We start from the raw sequence: 21,426 nt of genomic DNA on the forward strand, positions 1-21,426 counted from the left end.
AAATCCTAACAGCTTCAACATCCTCCTTTAAACTGAATGCTATCAGCAATCAGTTTACATCCATGAGTGAGCAAATACCTATCAACTCCTGCAGTTTCAAAAATACATCTAGCTTCAATGGTTTGGTTATGATATCTGCTACCTGCTCCTGCATAGAACATTGAACCAGTTCCACAACTTTATCCTTGGTGAGCTCTTAAAGAAAATGGAAACGAACATATATGTGTTTGTTGCGACCATGTATCATTGGATTCTTTTAAAGCTTAATAGTATAACTATTATCACAATAAATCATTGTGGATTTGCACTGTTCATGACTGAGGTGCTGCAAAATCCTTCTTAACCAAATTGCTTGATATGCACTCGATGATGCAGCTATAAACTCAGCTTTAGTGGTAGATAAAGTAACCATGAGTTATTTCTTCGAAGACCATGAGACTGCCCTTGAACTCAATATAAAAACATACCCTGAAGTACTCTTCAAATCATCCTAATCTCCAGTATAATCAATGTATGTGTACTGATGTGAAAATTATCTTAACACACAAATTTAACCCTTTTTTGACAATTGTAGTACAAGTATAAGTAAGGATCGTTCTGGACCGGGGATTAGGAGGGCTTGCTAATAATCTCTAAACTGACTCAAAAACATAAAACTAAACTTAAAAACACTTAACAAGACTCACAAGACTCAAAGCCAACTTAAAATACTCAAAACAGCTTAAAACAACCAAATAAACTTAAAGTAGACACTAGGAATGACTTTGGACGAAAATTGACTTTTACTTAAATCAAAACACTTAAAAACACAAACTAAAATAGATTTGAAACACTTTGAAACAAGAAACTAAAAGGGGGGTTTTGATTTGGATGAAGTTGAAACAAACAAACAAGTATGAAAAACTAGACGGATTGTAAAACAAATGTGAGAAATAAGATGATGGATGAGATAGCTAGAGGCTTTTTCTCCACACATGACATGTATGCAAACAACTCGATTTTCAGTTACTACTTCATTGAACTATGAATGACAATGCTCCAAATTAACCGTGACATCACTAATTAACTCTCAGATTTTCCTTGTTTTATTGGATTGGATGACATCATTCGACAACCCAAAACATTCTTCAAAAGTTCCTTACATGAATTGAACTTAGAAGCATTGACAAAGCACTTGCAACCCTAAACCCTAGATACAACCAAAGATCATTATGTTTAATGAAAATCAGAAGCATTGACAAAGCACTTGCAACTATGACATCATGGCACTCATGCTATGAATTGAACTTAACGCGATCGTTTATAAGCGACCTTCACTACATGTGAATATAAGTTTATAACGATTATGTGAAACTTCCTTATATTCTAGCAACGGATTTATGCATGCCAATTAAGTGTCGACCCTTAATTAACAAATATAAATAAGTTATCAATCAAATAGTTAAGCCAATTGCATTCACGATTTAAGAGTTCATAACTGGAATTTATCAAATTATATTGCACACATAATCATGGCTTTGAAATCACCCCTAGCCAAGAGGGGTTTAGCCACTCATATTTACAACAAAACGAAAGGAAATGAATTTAAACATTAGAAACAAAAGAAAGAAAACACCTAAACGCTCCAACGATCCAAGTTGGACATCAAGCACGTCCAAGCACTTTCCTTCCCTTCCTTTGCTACGACACAAGGTGTTGGTGAGTGTTTGACGATTTGTTTGTATAGAGGAATGGATGTGTTTGGATGAAGGTTGTGTTGAAATGGGAGTGAATGATCTAACCAAGTATGAACTAAATTTATGTTACACACACTTCCTTTTATAGAGGAAATGCATGGCAATGGAGGGGAACATGGAGTGGTGTAGCAATTGAGTGCAATGATGCATGAAATCTGAAATGATGGAGGGAACAAGGAATGGTGTAGCAATTGAGTGCAATGATTAAATGTAATGATGCATGAAATCTAAAATGATGGAGGGAACAAGGAATGATGTAGCAATTGAGTGCAATGAGGGGTGTTTGAAAAGATTCAAAGGTGAAAGTGAAGTGATGATGCAAAGCATGGGGGTAAAATGGAGTGGTGTTGCAGTTAGGGAACATGAATGATTGTGCACATGGTAGAGAAAGGAAAGGGAGGTGGAATGATGCAACAAATGAGTAAATGGAGGGAACATGGATGATGATGCACGACAAAGGAATCCAAAGGGAGTGCAATGGTGGTGCACAACAATGATGGAAAGGTGAATGGTGGAGTGACACCCCTTTGTGGCTGAGGTCTTTGTCATTTTTACATTAATTCTTCTTTCTCTTTAACACATTCCTAGCCTCTTTAGTCTTCAATTTCATCCATCCACCTTGCTCCATCCATGTGCTATTCATTCCAAACCCAAAACTGCTCCAAAATGCACCAAAATGCATTTTATTGCTTCATAAGGCCCATGGACCTACAATTACACGAAAATAGCTTAAAATACATAATTAACTAAGAAATAACAACATAAATGCATGAGAACAAGCTAACTCAGTCGTATAAATATGCTCCTATCATGTACCCACTGAGTTCTTCATTTCCTCCTTTCTTATAGAACAACCCAAAACTCATTGTGCCATTCAAGCACTTGAACACTGTCTTCACTGCTTTAAGAAGTAGCTTAGTAGGTTGTTCCATAAACCTGCTAATTAAACTGATAACATACATCATATCAGGTCATGTGGCAATTAGGTACATGAGACTTCTCACGATTTGTTTTTACAGAATGCTATCAACTTTTATGCCTCTTTCATCTTTCATCATGTTGAAGCCAGGAATGATGTGAAAATTAACTTGACACTCAAATTAAAACCCTATGGTTGTAGTATATGTAAGTAGGGATCGTTCTAGTCGGGGATTAGAATGGATGCTAATCAACACAAATAAGACTCAAAAACACTAAACTGGACTCTATAGACTCAAAACTAACTTAAAACACTAAAAACAGCAAGAAACAATAAAAAAGACTCAATTCTAGACCTAACAAGTGATTTGGACGACAATAAAACTTAAAAGACTCAACAACTAAAGGAAAATAAGTTTTGACTCTAAAAACAAGACTTAAGAACAAGGGGTTTTATTTTGACGAATTTAAACTTTTAAAACAGAAACTTTGAAAACAAACTTTAAAAATACGAAGTTGATGTAAATTAAGATGGTGAAAGGCTAGTTAGAAGGTTCTTTCTCCACACATGAAACATATGCATACGGCTCGATTTCCAGTTATTCTTTTGACAAACCATGAATGACAATGCCCCAAATTAACTAGATTGCACCAATTAATTTTCAGATTTCCCTAGATTCATTGAATTGAATGGAAGACGCATTACAACCAAATTATTCTTATCAAGGACCCTAACTATGGAATACGCATGATAGAGACACATATCAAAGATCATTAAGTTTAATGAAAATCATAAGCATTGACAAGGCATTCATAACTATGGAATACGCATGTTACTCTTGCCAAGGATTTACTTAACACAATCGTGACTAGCGACTTTTACTACTTATGAACATAAGTTAATAACGATTAGGTGAAATTCCCTTATATTCTAGCATCAAATTCATGCATGCAAACTAAGTATGCATCCTTAATCAACACACAAGAACAAGTTATCAATCAAATAGATAAGTAAACCACATTCACGATTTATGAAATCATAACTGGAGGAAATCAAGTCATATAAAACATATGATCATGGCTTCGAGTTCCCTTCTAACTATACAGAAATTAGTTCCTCATGTTCGCAAATAAACAAAGATAAATAAATTTAAACATTAAAACAAAGATAGAAAACACCTAGAAACGCTCCAACAATCCAAGCTTTTTGAATGGCAAGCATGGCTCCAGATTTCTTCCTTCTTCTCCTCGCAAAACTCACGGCACAATGAGGGTGAATGGTGTAGTAAATTATGGTAGAGGATGGTGACTAAATGGTGCAGCAAAGGATGGTATTTATAGGCTGAAATTCGCAGCCCCTATGTAGCAAAGGAAAAGGATTTAAAGGCCTAATTTGTATAGGATAATAACACACAATCCTTGAAGGAAAAGGCTAAGGCTTTTAGAAACCAAGGGGAAAAGGAATAATCAGGTTTCTAGAAGTTCTAGAAAGGTTTGGGGCGTCACTTTAGTAGGACAAGGGATAAGGTCTTCTAGAAAGGTTGTTTTGTGGCTGATTTCTAGAAAAACAAGGGATAAGGTGTGGCACCTTTGTAGGAGTGGATAAGGGCTTCTAGAAACCAATTTTAATGTGTCCTAATCTGAAAATAAATCCCCCATGCAGCTGGAATTAAATTAGGATAGGATTAGGATAGGATAAGATAAGATAAGGTTGGATAAGGTTTTGGATAATGTTCCTTCTTTTGAGCTGATTTCTTATCTTCCTTGACTTGGATTTATTTCTTCACTCTTTTCAGCACATTCCTAGCCTCTTGAACTTCAAATTCGTCCATCCATCTTGCTCCATTCATAAGCTATCCATTTGGTGTCCAAAACTGCCTCAAAATGCTCCAAAATGCACTTTCTTGCCAACTTTGTCATATGACCCTACAAACCCACGAAAATAGCTTAAAACACTATAATAAACATAAACAAACTATGAAAATGCAAGAAAACAAGCTAACTAAGTCGCATAAATATGCTCCTATCAAGGAACAATAGGATTATGAACTGCATTAAACTGGTCCATGTTAAACCTCTCCACCACTTCTTGAGCATATTTTCGTTGGCTAACATAGATACTTTCTGGCCTTTGTATCACTTCTAAGCCAAGAAAATAACTCATTCTTCCAAGATCAGTCATATCAAACTCAATCATCATAGAATGCTTGAACTCTTTGAACATAGACTTGTCATCCCTAGTAAATATGAGATTATCAACATAAAGGCAAACAATTAACATTTTACCTCCATTCATTCTTTTGACAAATAAGGTGTGTTCATGTGGGCACTTCTCGAAACCTTCCTTTATGAAATAAGACTCAATGCGGCTGTACCAAGCTCAAGGATCTTGTTTAAAATCGTATAAAGCCTTTTAAAGCTTATTTACCTTGTGCTCCTACCCCTTTTATTCATAACTAGGAGGTTGTGCAACGAACATTTCTTCATTCAAGTCTCCACGAAGAAACGCCGACTTGACATCCAACTAGTAAACTGTCCAATTATTCTAAGTTGCAATTGATAATATGACACGAACTATATCCAAGAAAGCTACAGGTGCAAGCATTTTAGCAAAATCCATTCCATATTGTTGACTGTACCCTTTTGCAACCAAGCAAGCCTTGTATTTGTCCACTTCACATTTCTCGTTAAGCTTTGTTTTGTAGATTTATTTTACCCTAATCACTTTTCCTCCTAATGGCATCTCTATCAACTCCCATGTATTATTTCATTCTATAGCCTCAATTTATGAATCCGTAGCCTTCTTCCACTTTTCACTTTTCACAGCTTCCTCATAAGAAATGGGATCAATATCAGCAAACAAGGCTAAGTGAGCCATGTCTTCCTCTTCGGAGAGACCCTCTCCACTTACTTAGTTTCTCATCCAAGCTGGTCGTCTTCTGACTCGTCCTTTAATGGTAGTGTCTTCTGGCTAGTCATCTTGATTAGATTCCCTACTCTCTAGTACTGCTTCATCAGTATTGGATTCCTCTACGTAGTTATCATTTTTTAGACCTTCTTCTTCATCCATTTCTCACTCAAGATCAACCATGATTTCTTCTTTATGATTGTCGCTCCAGTCCCAAGCTTTATCTTATTCAAAAATCACATCTCGGCTTATCCCTATTTTCTTAGAAACTGGATTAAATAGTCAATAAGCAATGGATTTTTCGTTGACTCCAAATAGGATGCATTTTGTTAGTACCATATTATATTGAGCCTTGTTACTTGGGCTTTTAGATATTGAGCCCATGATTTATGTAAAAGGGGAAGAGCCCTTAGTCTATAATAGGGCCTCCTCACCCTTACAATCGGAAAGGCTCATCCTCACATACAGAAGCTACAAGGATCACAAACGGAGAAACTCTCCCAAACTCTCTTTTTCTCTGGGGGACTCCCCCTCACACTTGTAATCCATACATTCATACAGAGAAATACAATCAACATCAGTGTGAACGTAGCCCAAACATTGGGGTGAACCACGATATATCTTTGTGTTCTTGAGCGTTTCTGTGATTCACGGTAGGATTTACGTTGGTCCAAGATCCTCTGGATTTTATGCATCAACATTTGGCGCCATCTGTGGGAATCGACACGAAAATCTATGTCAGTTTTCTTTCATTTTTTCATCTCACCACCATGAAACCTCATCACTGTCTATCGTGAATCTGCACAACCCAAGAACCCAAAACCTCCCTCTTTGGCTTTTCCAGAAAATCTTTACAGGTTCTCTCTCTCTCTCTCTAAACTCAGCTCCTCCTAGCGCCTGATACAAAGAGAAGAGGAACTAAGTAAAGGGTCCATCGAGCTCCATAAACATGGAAGACCTGAGTTTCTTTGTTGGAGTCATAGGTAACATCATCTCAGTGCTAATGTTCCTTGCTTCTGTTATGACGTTTTAGAGGATCGCAAAACACCGATCGACGGAGAACTTTGAGAGCCTGCCTTATGTTTACACACTACTCAACTCCTCCTTGTGGACTTACTACCCGCCACTCAAAGGAGAGGACCAGCGAGGCGGTCCACGGTCGGAGCTGATGAAATCCTTGGCTTGCTCGAATAAATCATTTAAGCTCAGGCCTTGCTCTTCCGCATCGAACCTGTGCTCCTCTTGACGAGCCTACCTCTTAGTCTCCGCAGCTGACGTCGTCGTCGTCGTCGTATGAGCTTCCTTCTCAGACGACCTGCCACTTCCGATGTTCGCTGCTGTGGAAATCGTTGGAGTGTGGTATGTTAACGTAGTAAAGGAAGGTTTCGAGGGTGTAAAGATTGCCTTGCTTGGGGCGGTAGGCGATTTCTGCGTGGCGGAGGAAGCTGTAGTCGGATCCGAACTGGAACTCATCGTTGACCCGAACGATCTTGTCGAGGTCACCGCAGACTGTGAAGTCACGGAGAGCCGATAGTGGGTTCATAGAGGATGATGCAGTTTTGCTTCTGTTGTTGCTGTGTATGTGTTATTGTGTGGTTGTTTCCGGTCCCGTATCTTCCAAACAAAAAAACTAGTGAAGGTAGGCACACAAGCATACACATTCACACTAGCAACAATGAACAACAAGGCCTCCATTTCCAAAGACCTCAACGCCAAACACCTCAAGATTTTAGAAGGCCTTCTTAAGATGCCACGAAATAGGGAATGTGCTAATTGCTGGAGCAAAGCCCCGCGATGGGCAAGTGTCAACCTAGGAATATTTATTTGCATGCAGTGCTTAGGAATTCATCGGAGTCTTGGAGTGCATATTTCAAAGCCATTACTCGATTAGTCTTGGAGATCATTGCAAGCATCCAATGCAGTCTCCTCAGATTCCATGGGCATCAACCACCAGTAAAGCAAAAACAGAAAGTAAAAGTAGAAAGCAAAAGTAGAAAAAACGAGATCAGAAAAAAAAATAAGAAAGGCGAGATATACTTTTCAAACAAATAGTCAAGTTGGTCTACTTGATGATGGCTTTTGTCGACCACCACGGGAGAAAGATAAGACATTATCAAAATTCAATCCTTATTAATTTTTATATTATTATTTAATAGTTTATTATTTACCTTTAATCATTTATGATCATCACATGCATTATGTGATATTCTATTACCCATTATCTTTAATCATTCCTGATCATGATATACGCACTATATAGAGTAACTTGTTTACCTGATCTAACATTATTATTATTAGTCACATGTGCGCTATCCCAGAACAGCCCCACGAAAGGAATATATATATATATATATATATATATATATATATATATATATATATATATATATATATATATATATATAAGGGGCTAAGCAGACTTTGGCATCTGAGGATGGTTTTCGTCGACAACCCCCATGCAAAAGATACTTTATCTTTTTTATTTAATATGTTATTAATATATGTTATGATGAAAGTAACCTTTATTATTTGAACGTTATGATATATATATATATAAGGGGCTAAGCAGAGTTTGGCATCTGAGGATGCTTTTTGTCGACAACCCCCATGCAAAAGATATTTTATCTTTTTTATTTAATATGTTATTGATATATGTTATGATGAAAGTAACCTTTATTATTAGAACGTTATGATGAAACCTTCATCATGAAGGGACAAAAGAAAAAAAAAATAAAGCTTTAGTTTTCCTTTTCAGCAAACATCATTATGTTTTCTCAATATCATTGTTTATTTAATATCTTATTATTTTATTTGTGTCATGATGACTAATTATAAAATAATAATTTTATTATTTTTATGTCATGATGACTTATGATTAGATAATATAATTTCTGATATCACATGTTTACTATCACGTTATTGATTTATACAACATGTGATTTATCAAACAACTGAATAAATCATTTATTCATGATTATATATATACACACACACATTTAGGCAATACCTAATATATTGTTGATTTATGCAGCATGTCATTTATCAAACAACTGAATAAATCATTTATTCATGATTATATATATATACACACACATGTAGGCAATACCTAATATATTGTTGATTTATGTAACATGTCATTTATCACACAACAGAATAAATCATTTATTCACAGAAGGCACATAATTCAATTTTTTGTCTTGACAAACTTTGTCAATTTGATTTATTCATTATACGATCGTACTTATACTGTCATTTATTGTTAGGAATTATTGAGCAACTAGATCGACTGATCAACATTGTTGCTGATTAAAGAAGTCTACCAACTTATAGACTGATGAGCCACATGCTCATGGTGATCTCTTGTCTGACCGAACACCCACTTGCTTTTCACCAACCAGGTGATCAAAAGTACGTCCAGTACTCCAAAATTATTCGGCAGCTTGTCGCTATTATCACCAACTAGGTGATCAAAAGTACGTCCAATACTCTAAAATTATTCAGCAGCCTGCCGTTATTATCACCAACCAAGTGATCAAAAGTACAACATGTCCTCCAAAAAATCATACATGAGCATCACTCATGACAATCATCATCATACATGAGCATCACTCATGTCAATCATACATAAACATTCATGAGCATCACTCATGTCAATATTCATTAACATCATTCATGTTAACATCCATGAGCATCACTCATGTCAATCAACATAAACATTCATGAGCATCACTCATGTCAATCAACTTTGAAAGCTTCATTTACAGAGCTCTAGCTTCGAAAGTTTCATTTCTAGAGTTCCAGCTTCGAAAACTTAATTTATAAAGCTCCAGCTTCCAAAGCTTCATTTGCAAGAGCTCCAGCTTCGAAAGCTTTATTTACAGAGCTCCAGTTTCGAAAGCTACATTTACAAAAGCTCTAGCTTCGAAAGCTTCATTTACAAAGCTCCGACTTTAAAGCTTCATTTTCAAAAGCTCCAGCTTCAAAGCTTCACTTTCAAAGCCCCACCTATAAAACTTCACTTTGAAAGCTTCACCTATAAAGCTTCAGTGCATGGTATACAAAGACCGCCTCCGAACAACCGTCACTTCAGCCCATACATGGATTGAATTTGAAGTCTCCAGCCAGTAGACTCCATTGAATGAAGACTTGGGGGACTACACTATGTACCATATATTGGGCTTTCGCAACTAGGCCTCATGAAAAATACTTAGGGGACTTAGCCCATTATTTATGTACTGAGGAGCGAACCGTTATTCTGTAAAAGGGACTCCCTCACTTTCATTAGAGGGCACCCATTATTTAAGTATTGAGGAGCGAACCCTTATTTTATAAAAGGGACTCCCCCACCTTTATTAGAGAGAGACTCTTAGCCTATCACTTATGTATTGAGGAGCGGAACCTTATTCTATAAAAGGGACTCCCTCACCATCATTAGAGAGCATCACCGCGAGCATCACTCCTAACCCATCACTTATGTATTAATGAGTGAGCCCTTATTCTATAAAAGGGACTCCTTCACCATTATTAGAGAACATCGTCGCCTGCTGAGCAACCGCCTCACCGCGAGCATCAACTCTAGCCCATCATTTATGTATTGAAGAGCGAGCCCTTATTCTATAAAAGGGACTCCCTCACCTTCAACGCCACAAGCCGAGCCAACCAAGGCAACATAAGCCACAAGCCGAGCAGCTTTACAACATGTGTTACTTCTAGTTGAGCATCATTTCACATTGAGCACTGCCTCATATCGAGTATCAGTTCTAGACGACATCTAGTTACTTCGGCCCACACATGGACTAAATTTCAAGTCTCCAACTAAAAGACTCTCTTGAGTGAAGACTTGGGGGACTATTATTAGTACTATATTATATTGGGCCTCATTACTTGGGCTTCCAAACATTGAGCCCATAATTTATGTAAAAGGGGATGAGCCCTTAGTCTATAAAAAGGCCTCATCACCCTCACAATCAGTAAGGCTCATCCTCACATACAAAAGCCACAAGGCTCACAAACGGAGAAACTCTCCCAAACTCTCTTTCTCTGGGGGACTCCCCCTCACACTTGTAATCCATACATTCATACAGAGATATACAATCAACATCAGTGTGGACGTAGCCCAAACATTGGGATGAACCACGATACATCTTTGTGTTCTTGAGCGTTTCTGTGATTCACGACCGGATTTACGTTGGTCCAAGATCCTCCGGATTTTTTGAATCAACACATTTCATACTTTTGTCATCAAGTTTAATCCTCTTACTGTCAGGGACATGTACATATGATAGACACCCAAAAACCCTGAAGTGTTCCACTGATGGTTTGAAACCACTCCAAGCTTCTTTTGGCATCATGTTTCTCACTACTAGCATTGGACTTCTGTTGAGTACATGGATGGTCCAATTGATTGCTTCTAGCTAGAAATCTTTTGGAATTTTTTTCTCTGAAAGCATGCTTCAAACCATATTCATAATGGTCTGATTTTTCCTCTCCGCGACACCATCCTAACAACTTCAACATGTTCATGCTTTCCTCTCCTTCGCCCCACATTCTCGAAAAGGAGTTATTTTCGTTCTCTGTATGAATGCACCATACACATGGTCCAGAACATAATTTAGTATTTCCAGATTCATAGTCACCATTTTTCAGACAAACCCAGAAATTCAAACACCAAAATTTTCACCAAAAGTGGGTTTTTTGATCAATTTGAAAAAAAAAATCTAGATGAGATTATATGCAAATTTTGAGAAACAAAGAACCCAAAATCCTGTATGTCGAAAAAAAAATTGTGAATTTTATCATCTGAACCTCCTTTCTCACCACTTCCTATTGCCCATTGCATTCCCACCCACCCAACCATCCTAACCCAATCTAGATTAGTCCCGTTCCCTCCTGACCATATCTAACTAAAACCTTACACACCCATCTTGGATTGTGGTTCTAAATCGTACAACCCATATCCCTCATGACCATATCCAACTGAAACCTTACACACCCATCTTGGATTGTGGTTCCAGATCATACAACCCATAGAATACATGGGTTGTTTTTCATGGCCATGGGGGCCTCAGAAGTCTCTAGTGCCAACAACGATGTAGAGTTCTCCATTTTGGAATGACCAATCGATGGCTTTCTCTTCTTCATAAATCTATGTCTTATGTTTGGTATAAGTCAAAGAAAAAAATTTGGCCTGTCTCTAATGTCCCTTAAGGATAGCTTGTATTTCCGACTTGGACTTTGTGTAGATCTATCCGATATTCCGGTTTCAACTCCTGCTCTTAGTCATGCTTTCGATACCCAGTTCAAATGTGAAATTTCCTCTGGTGAAGTTTCAATTCTACAAGGGAAGGTGTGCAAAACTTTGATTTGGGTCTTCATACTGCCACTTTCCGCCGCAATTGTTCTCCTCAATGATTGAGCTACGATCTAGAAGCTCCTTGGGTGACGATGCTATGACTAGAAGTGTGGAGTTTATCTCGATCACTTGGACTGTGCGCAAATTGGGGCAATTTTGGCAACCTTGGGGATGGATACTAATTTCCATGGGGTTCCGGTGGCCGCTGTGTATGGATTCTAGTTGGGAATTTTTTGTTTTTTTTGACTTGTTGTGTTAGGGGTTGTTTGGGCTGGGGCTTATGCCTTTTGTTTGGGTCTTTGTTGGAAGGATTTGTGTATATGGTGGCCTTTGTGTATATTTTAGTTCTTTGAATGAAAGTTATATTACCAAAAAAAAAAAAAGTCAAAGAAAGAAAGAGAGAGGGAGAAAATTTTAATTTATTTTTTAACGTTTAATTAATTAATTTTTATTTTTCTAATATATTTTTTTATTAATTAGTTATAAGGGTAAAGTTGTCAATTTATTAGCCAAACTTTGACTGAAGGAGTTATGTGAAAGTGAATTAAAACGTGAGGGGGTGTTAGTGTAATATCTCAAATGTGAGGGTGTTTATGAAAACTTGATAAACTTTAAAGGGTGCTTGTGTAATAACCCGTGATTATGAAGAATGGTTATGAAAATGGCGGTTGAGAGGTAGGGATGATGGAGGCGGATATGGTGGTGCTAGATGGTTGTAATGGTGGCAGTGGTGGTGGCACACCCTCTAAGATAAAAGACAAAAAAAAAAAAAGAGCAAATAAGTATTAATAAAATTAGAAAAGTGTGTAAAAAGTAAATAAAGTGTGTGAAAATCATTAATGTAAAAAAATGAGAACCTATTTTCTTACACTAGTGTAAAATCTCGAAGTCATATTAATCTCAGTTTATTACGCTGAAGTTTATTGGTTTTTAACATTTCATACATAAAGTTTTTTTCGTCTCAGTCTGGTATCTAAAGTCATAATTTTGGGATGCTTTCATACCTTCGTTAAGTTTTTCGTCAAAACTCCGATAACTGATGACGTAGCACCCACATAAATAATAATTGGACGTCACGTGTCAATATGGGCCCACATGGGTATTAAAAATTAGAAAAATTAAAAATTAAAATTAAAAAATTAAAAAATCTTTTCTATTCCTCTTCGTCTTCTCTTCCCCGATCCTTCCCGGTCCTCATTCTTCAACGCATCCAAACCATCTCCTCCCTCTCCTCCACCCTTTTCACCTCCCCTCCCTTCTGTCTCCTAAAGAGACAAGCTTCCAGTTATCTCTCTTCATCTGTCTCTCATATTTGGGTTTTCTAGGGTTTCTTAGAATTGAGAATTAGGGATTTGAATTTATAAATGGTGCTCCCCAGCTCCTACTCTCCTTGCTTTTTTGCTCTGCGTTTTGAGCGCGGAAGCCTCATACCATGAGTAAGCCGTAGAGAGATTTGCAACCAAAGGCAGCGCCTTCATCGTTCATGGCGGCATCGAAGGAATCTGCGTTTTGAGCGCGGAAGCCTCGATCCATGTGTACGTCGCAAAGAGATTCGCCATCAAAGGCAACGACTTCGTCGTCCATGGCGGAAGTGAGGGAATCTGGAAATATACAAAGGTCGGAATAGTAAGGGTTGGGGCAGCGATGGATGATTGGGGTTGCGTGCGCTGACGGAGTGAGAGGGATCGGGGAAGAGGAGGAAGGGAAGAGAAAACTTTTTATTTTATTTTATTACTTTAAATTTTGAGAGGTGTTATTCCCACCCCAATGTATTATCTTCCCACCCACCTTTTTATGAAATTTTTAATTACAAATTTGTCCATTTGTAAAATGACTAATAAGGACCTTAGTTACCCCCTTTTGCATTACTTTTTTTTTTGAAATAGAAAAGAAAAAAGAAAAGTTTGGGTGTGACAACTCTCACACTATGTTTAGAAAATTTATCTCCCTTAAACCCTAATTCATCATTCCCATCTCCTTTCATTCAAAGAAAGCAAAAAGAATGAACTTAGAAGATGACGTTTCTATGGAAGAAGTAGATGATTATATTCCGTCGAAGAGGTAAAAGATAATTTTATGTGGGTCATCTTGATTTTTCAACATCATACAATTGAAGCATCGCATGACTTTTTATTTGAATTTGCATTAGGTTAGGGTGCAATTTGTTTCACGTTTTCCTATGAGAATTCCTGGAATTCGTTTTCACTAAGTTAGGGTAGATTTGTTTTTCAATGAGTTTTCCTTGAATAACCATTTCCATCTTTTCCTTTCTACAGTATTGTTGAATTTTATATAATTAATTGCCCTTCAAATAACCAAAAGGTGAAACACAAATCTCACACCATTTGCTTCATACTGGGTACACATTGTTTCAAAGCCTTTTGATGGTGATGAACTCCATTGCTTCATCCTTGGTTCGTTTTCGAACATTTGGTTTCAGTAACTTCATACTGGGTACACATTGTTTCAAAGCTTTTTGATGGTAATGAACTCCATTGCTTCATCCTTGGTTCGTTTTCGAACATTTGGTTTTAGTTAATTATTTTAATTTTGAAACCGAAGTGAAATCCGAAAACAAATATATATTCCTATTTCTTTATTTCTGAACTTTTCCTTGGATGAGCCCTTGGAATTTGGAAAAGGGAAATGCATATAAAAAAGAAAACAAAAGGGGAAAAGCAACGAATGAAAACCAAAAATTCTTCATCCCCCCTCCCCCCCCCCCCCAAAAAAGTTGGAATTTGGAAAGGAAACGGTTTTTTTTTTTGGCTTTTACAAGAGAGTAATATTATTTGTTTATATTCTTTTTTTTTAAGATAAATTTATCTCTAATTATATATAGGGTTATTTTAGGAATAATAGTGGGTGAGAAAATAACATTTTAATTTTTTAATTTTTTATAATGGGTGTAAATATAACGTGGGTGGAGAAATAAGACAACGGGGTGGGTCTAGCAGCTCTCTAAATTTTTTAATACTCACGTGGCCCACGTTAACATCTAGTCATCATCCACGTGGTACCAAATCATTAGTTAGTAGAGATTCTGATTAAAACTTAACAGATGTATGAAAATGTTCTAGAATTATAACTTTAGGTACTAAACAAAGACAAAAAAAACTTTATGTATAAAAAATAGAAAACCAAAAAATTTTAAAGTAATAAACTGAGATTAACCATAAACACAAACACACAATACCAGCATAAAATGGAAATTCAAGCCCCGCAACAAATAGTTCCTTTTCTCAGGTCGGACCAGATTGATGAGTCACCGTTCAAACACAATGGTCAGAGATCACCTCAATTTGATTGGTAAACCTTGATATTCAGCCGAGGGCTAATTCTTATAACATATATTTGTTGGGTCTTAGCCTCTTAGGTTGTGTTCGAAGCTTCTATTCAATTTAGTTATTCATACATTTATTTTGCCCCTTATTATTATTATTTTTTATACCAGATCGGCATCCTTCAAGTTTAAACGCTTCGACTATTATGAGGTGGCTCAGTGATTGATAATGAATTTCAGGTTTGTATTTTACACGGCACGTCTTGGAATCGATTTTTAACGTTGATGAATCACACGAAACTAGGTGACCACATGACGCTAAAATGTTTCCGTGAGTCATTTCCAGATCCTTAAAAAAATAATAAATAAGAACTATAGTAACAAAGTCAAGAAGTTTTTTTTTTTCAAAAAAAAAAAAAGTCCAAGTGCCTTTGTTGACAAGTACCATGTATCTTTCAACACGTTAACTCTACAAGAAAAGTAGTACACCACATAATTTCCTTAATTCTTCCTATGAAATATTCAAGAATTACATGCTCCTCGGGCCGTCATCTAATTGTGTATATATTGCTAGCACCAACCCCAAATATCTCAAACAACAATTTGCAGAGAACCCCTCTTACCTAGACATATCAAATTTTGGTACTCAAAAAACAAACCTACAGCCATGTTGGAGTCTGAGAGGTTCAAGAAAATTCAGCAGAACAGGAAATGTTTTGCCTACATCGCTATCTTTGTTGTGTTCCAAATCATAGTCCTGGCCATATTCGGAGCAACCGTGATGAAAATTAAAACTCCGAATGTCCGGCTGAGATCAGTGACGGTCCAAAGCCTAGATTACAGTTCTTCAGGTAGCAATTCTCCATTCTTCAACATGACTTTGATTGCTGAAGTTTCTGTGAGGAACAAGAATTTTGGTCACTTCAAATTTGATCCCACAAAAGCTAATGTCACATTTGGGGGCGTCATAGTGGGGCAAGGTGATATAATCAAAGCAAGAGCCAAGGCTAGGAAGACGAAGAGAATGAACGTGACGATTGAAGTGAACTCTGATGGGATATCGGACGGTGCTAAGCTTGGGACTGAGGTGAGCTCAGGGAATGTGACATTGAGCACTCTTGCTAGGGTTAGAGGTAAGGTGACATTGATGAAGATGATGAAGAAGCGCAAAACAGCACAGATGAATTGCTCAATGATTGTTAATTTGCCAAACCGGCTTGTTTACGATTTGGCTTGTAAATGAGCTTGATTTTATCTTTGTTCTTTCTTTTTTCTTCTCAGCCTGCGTTTGAATATGTTATACGTAGTTCATTGTAGCCTTGTTTTTTATTCCATGATCGTTATAAATTTAATAAGAGACGTGGGACATTGTCATTTGTTATTGAGTTCCGGAGTATCATTAATTAATCGATTCTACAAAGTTAAAATTTATGCTTGGAAAACATGTGAGTACAGTGTTTTGGGAAATATGTGTTTATTCCAACATTTGGAAGAAAAGTGTTACCAAGACTAAAAAGGTGAGATGGTCTTAATGCTACAAACATCCTGTCACTAAATATTGATCTTAATGCTACAAACATGTCCTCATCAAATACATATTTCTTAAGGAAATGATAACCATGGTCCATACATCTCTATTAAATTATATGTTGTTGTAAGCATAATTTACTAAACAGTTACGGAGGCTAGAGAGAGAGGAAAGGTGCGGCAATAGTAGAAAGAAAGAGAAAGATGTGTAATTGTGGGTGTGTTCTATTCCACCCCATTGTGCCTTTATTTATAGTAGTAGGGAAGGTTAATTCCATACCCTTTTAGGATTACAACTTTTAATAGATAATCTACTCCTAATAGGAATATAAGAGATATTCTAAGATATACTAGGATTTACACAATCACATTCTTAATCTAATAGGACTGCAACACTTCCCCTTGAGTGTGTAAATACTCAAACAGATGGCGCATTAGGTCTTCAGTGATGAAGTAAGTACAGTTGATGAAGTCGTTGGCACAATGAGCGAATGCGAGTCCCAGATCAACGGAAGAATGCATAAAAAGTTAAAAATAAAAAAACCTCGTTATGGTAAAACCCAAGGTGGGAGAAAAATCCATAGACTAAGGAGAAAAATGAGAAGTTGTATTAAGTCAAAACTAAACATCTTTTGGACGCAAGTAGAAGAGCTCACAAGGTATAATCAGCCCAGGATGAGTGTCACGTTAAAACCTAGTTAGGTATCAAAAACCCAGTGGGAAAAATGCTCCTAATCGTAGGGAAAAAAAGTACATTAAGATCAAGTGAGTATACTTTTGGATACTCCCCCTGAGTTTGACATAAGTTTCAAATGAGAACTACAAGCATTGCATAGGATAGTTAGGCATACCAATTCCTCGGACAAGCTTCTGGAAGGTTGACTTCGGAAGTGACATAGTGTAGAGGTCGACAAGGTTGTCTGGGATCGGCTTGCATGACTTCAATCTCCTGATGCTTTGCTGATGTAGATGTAGATGCAATATGTCTTGGTGTTGACTTTATTGATGTATCATGTCTTGGTCGGGTGGATACAAGTGGCATAATCTTCATGTATCATCATTGAGACTCAACGATGGATGAAAACAGCAAGTACTTCGAATATGCTCAACAAGAACTCCAAACCATGTCTCATTTGTGGTGTAGTGAAGTGAGGTGAGTCTTGGAACGATTTGAAAATTTCACAACTAAGGTCATATCGTGGACCTCCAAGATATTGTGATATCCCTTATGGTAAAGACATAACCATTTAGGGATTTTGCCTTGTGCGGGTTTGATAAGTAACCAGCTTCAGCATAACACACAAGGCAAGCATCATTTTGAGGATCAGTGGGGTTGGATCCGCTTGAGATGCATTGGGATTTGGATTGCCCAAATTTGTAGAATCTTTAGGGTACGTTTTTTATTCCAATTCAGTGGTTGTGTATAGGTACGGTGCTGCATCTTTACCAAGATCAACAGCGAATGAGATGTCCTGTCTAAATACAATGAGCTAAGTACAACGAAGCGCAAAGATGAACTTTAGATATGGAATTTCAAATTCCATAACCTCTTTAAAGGTCTCATTTGCATATAACATATGAACGATCAAAGGTATACTCAAATTCTGTCTTCAGAACAAAATACCATCAGAACAATGCTTGAACTTCAGGTCAAGGCATAAACAATTTTTCCCAAGATCCTTCATCTCAAATGCTGTCTTCAGGTGCGAAGCAGTTTTCTCAAGCTCTTCTGGGGTCTTAGTAAGATTCATGTCAACGACATAAACTGTAACTCTAGCAATTTGGAATAAGACTTCATAATTTCATATGCAAGGGCATAATTCATATCCCTGACTGATCAAATAATCATTTAGACGAGTATACCACATCCGTCGGATTGTAAGTGAACGCCTTAAATAAGTTAAGAGGGTGTTCCGTGGTTTTGGAACTATTTGAACCAGTCCATGTAATTCTTTAAGAACTTACATGTAAACCTCTGTATTAATATCCCCATGGAGAAAACACTAACCACGCTTCATATTGCTGCTATCAATCATATGACGTTTTGAGAGAAGCCTTGCATTGTAAAACCTGAATCATATCTTACTATTTCATTAATCTCATAACGCTTCCTTTCCCACTTGCAACACAATAGAGTTGCCTTGGGAAGTGTAGGAACGACAGGTCCAAAACACACTTTGGTAAGAAATTTGACCTGGATTGTAATTTCGGTTGTCCAATCAGTTATACATTGTCAGTTAATCAATAGAACATGGTTCGATATCGTCGTTTTTCATATATGTCGGTAGCTACAATATAAGTGAAAACATCATCGATGGTAATCTTATTTCAATTCCATTTAGCTCATCCAAACTAGCATACTAGACCATGAACTTTAAGTATCGGGAGTAATCCAGATTAATCTCATGAGATGGAAATGATTTGAGACATCAATCGAGTTTAGATTCATTGTTGTGTTGTATCTTCCTCTTACAGGGAAGTGAATCCTGTGAACCGAATGATTTGTCATGCTCCAAGCCAAGACATATTGATTGGCTATCCACCGGTACACCAGATCGTCCAACAGGGGCGTCCAAACCGTCTAAAAGAGGTGGCACACCCTCGAGGGATGTTGACTCGACATTCATTAAGTACGTCTATCCTTGCAAGCATGTTTGCAGTTGGTATATGATCTTGTCACTTTAGCTAGATCGTAGGAATACGTCTGGAGCAACATTCTGAAAGTTAGAATTCATCGTACTTACTTATCATGCATGTGCAGTACGGGGATCAAGATGAGACATAGTGGGCAGCTTCCACGCAAATTCATGCCGTTCTACAGGAACGTTGACTTTCTTATCTCCCCCCTAATGGCAGGAAAACTATCTCATTAAAGTGACAACCCGTAAATCAACGGTAAAGAGATGGCATGCAAGGGCTTTAAAAGAACTAGTGTGAATGTGAAAGAGAATCATAATCGACAAAGATTCACATCCTTCTTTTGAGGACCTATGTTGGTACATTGCGGCGGCGTAACTTGGCACATGGAATGCACACACAAATGCGTAAATACGAAAATCGTCAGGTTCGTACCCAGTAACCAACTGTAACGTCAAATAGGTTGGGTGGCAATGGGCCTTAAGGTGGACCAACATAACTGTGTACAAGATTTCATAGCCCTAGGCAGAAATTGAAAACTTGGTACGTTTACCAAAATTCGAGCGATCATTTAAATTGCGCTTTATGATCGCTAGGCAAGGCAATTAGGGGGTGAACATGGGAATTTTCTGTTCAATTATAAACCCAAAATGCATGCAATACTTTAATGAAAACCGTCAATGTAAACTCTCCGACATTATTTAGTCTCCCGGACTTTAATGGATAAGTAAGGTGGTGAGCCCTTAATCGGCCAAGAGGTTTTGCAGCAATGTGTGTGGACAAACATGTGACTAGTTTGTCTATTCATCAACCAAAACCATAATTATTTATATGGTCCGCATTTTGGTTGGATTAGTCCACATATATTCCCTTGAATCCACTGTGAAAAGGGAGTCGTTTTGTATCTTTGCTAGGAATGATATATAAATCAATTTCCCTAATGAGCAGGCTTGGCAAAGTGTGCCTGTAGGCACAAGATCCTTACTTCAAGTAAAGCGATGTGTTGTAGTATCATTGGTTGACCTAAGTTTCCTAAATGGTCGTACCAAAGCAAGTAAACTCCTCAATCACTAGGCTCTAGGCTGGCCACATGTGGTGTATTCCTAGTTGGGAGACAATTCATTGGCCCCAAATCAAAGCTTCAGGCCCATTTTTTGAGGTGGTACAAAGGTATTCCATTCTATTTTCATCAAGGGTTTCATTTATGATCATTGTTCTCTCGAATATCCTTAAAACCTCAATGACAGGGAGAATTTAAGGTCCCTTAAATGGTGATGCGGTACCATTTATACAACGAGGAGCATGCCAATGCTCTTAATCAGGTTAGATAGACTTGAAGTCGTTGTTAGAGATGTGATTTAGGTGTAAAGTTAGTGTGCATAGTACGCAGTCATCCAGACAACTAACTTCCCCACATTCTTATCTAATCACTTGTTTAATTGAATCAGTCACATGTATTAAGAAACATGATTCAATTAACTCATATTCGAGGAAAATATTAATAAGACTATCCATAAGTAAAACATACACCAAATTTGAATCCAAGAACATTAAAAAATGTTCACAAAGTAAATGGTTTACTGAGGGGATTAGGCCAACAAGGCCATCCATGTCAAAATCTGCTCTTCCAATGGTGTTTGGTGGAGCAAAATTAGTCTCACATATTGACTACTAGAATGGTACTCCTCAACAACATTGGTAGGGGCACAAACAAGTGCATAACCAATGATCTATTCCATCAATACGAAAGTAGATTATGCAAGGTTGAGGTTCGAGAATACTATCCCTTATTCTTGAAGTTTTAGGTATTAGGTGTTAAGGAGCACGCTTAGGGCATGATGCCACACCTTGGCAGGCCCTGATTCTACCATATGTTTATGGCAGTAATCAGATCCGAGATTTAGGTAAACTTCCGCTTTCTACACTGCTGCTTCAGAGGCAAGTTAGAAATATGGAAAGACGAGAAAAGTATTCTCCAGTCAAAATTTGATCAAATTTATAAACTTCAGAATTGTACTCATTCATGGACGTAATCATGGTGTACCTCAGGCAATGTCTTGTATGA

General features: G+C 37.3%; 1 protein-coding gene and 1 long non-coding RNA gene across 2 annotated transcripts; one reads left to right on the forward strand and one right to left on the reverse strand.

Moving 5' to 3' along the window:
- Positions 1-1,426: 1,426 nt before the first annotated feature.
- Positions 1,427-4,095, reverse strand: LOC126600296 (uncharacterized). Its single transcript, XR_007615411.1, has 2 exons — positions 2,553-4,095; positions 1,427-2,444 (listed from the first exon to the last, which is right to left on the reverse strand). It is a non-coding gene; the product is annotated as an uncharacterized LOC126600296 (long non-coding RNA).
- An 11,677-nt stretch (positions 4,096-15,772) lies between these two features.
- LOC126600294 (late embryogenesis abundant protein At1g64065-like) lies at positions 15,773-16,582 on the forward strand. Its single transcript, XM_050266880.1, has one exon. The coding sequence runs from the start codon at positions 15,865-15,867 to the stop codon at positions 16,438-16,440; it is 576 nt and encodes a 191-aa protein (XP_050122837.1). The 5' UTR covers positions 15,773-15,864; the 3' UTR covers positions 16,441-16,582.
- The last annotated feature ends 4,844 nt before the right edge of the window (positions 16,583-21,426 follow it).

Source organism: Malus sylvestris, chromosome 14 (genome assembly GCF_916048215.2).
Source record: "Malus sylvestris chromosome 14, drMalSylv7.2, whole genome shotgun sequence".
Classification (NCBI taxonomy): Eukaryota; Viridiplantae; Streptophyta; class Magnoliopsida; order Rosales; family Rosaceae; genus Malus; species Malus sylvestris.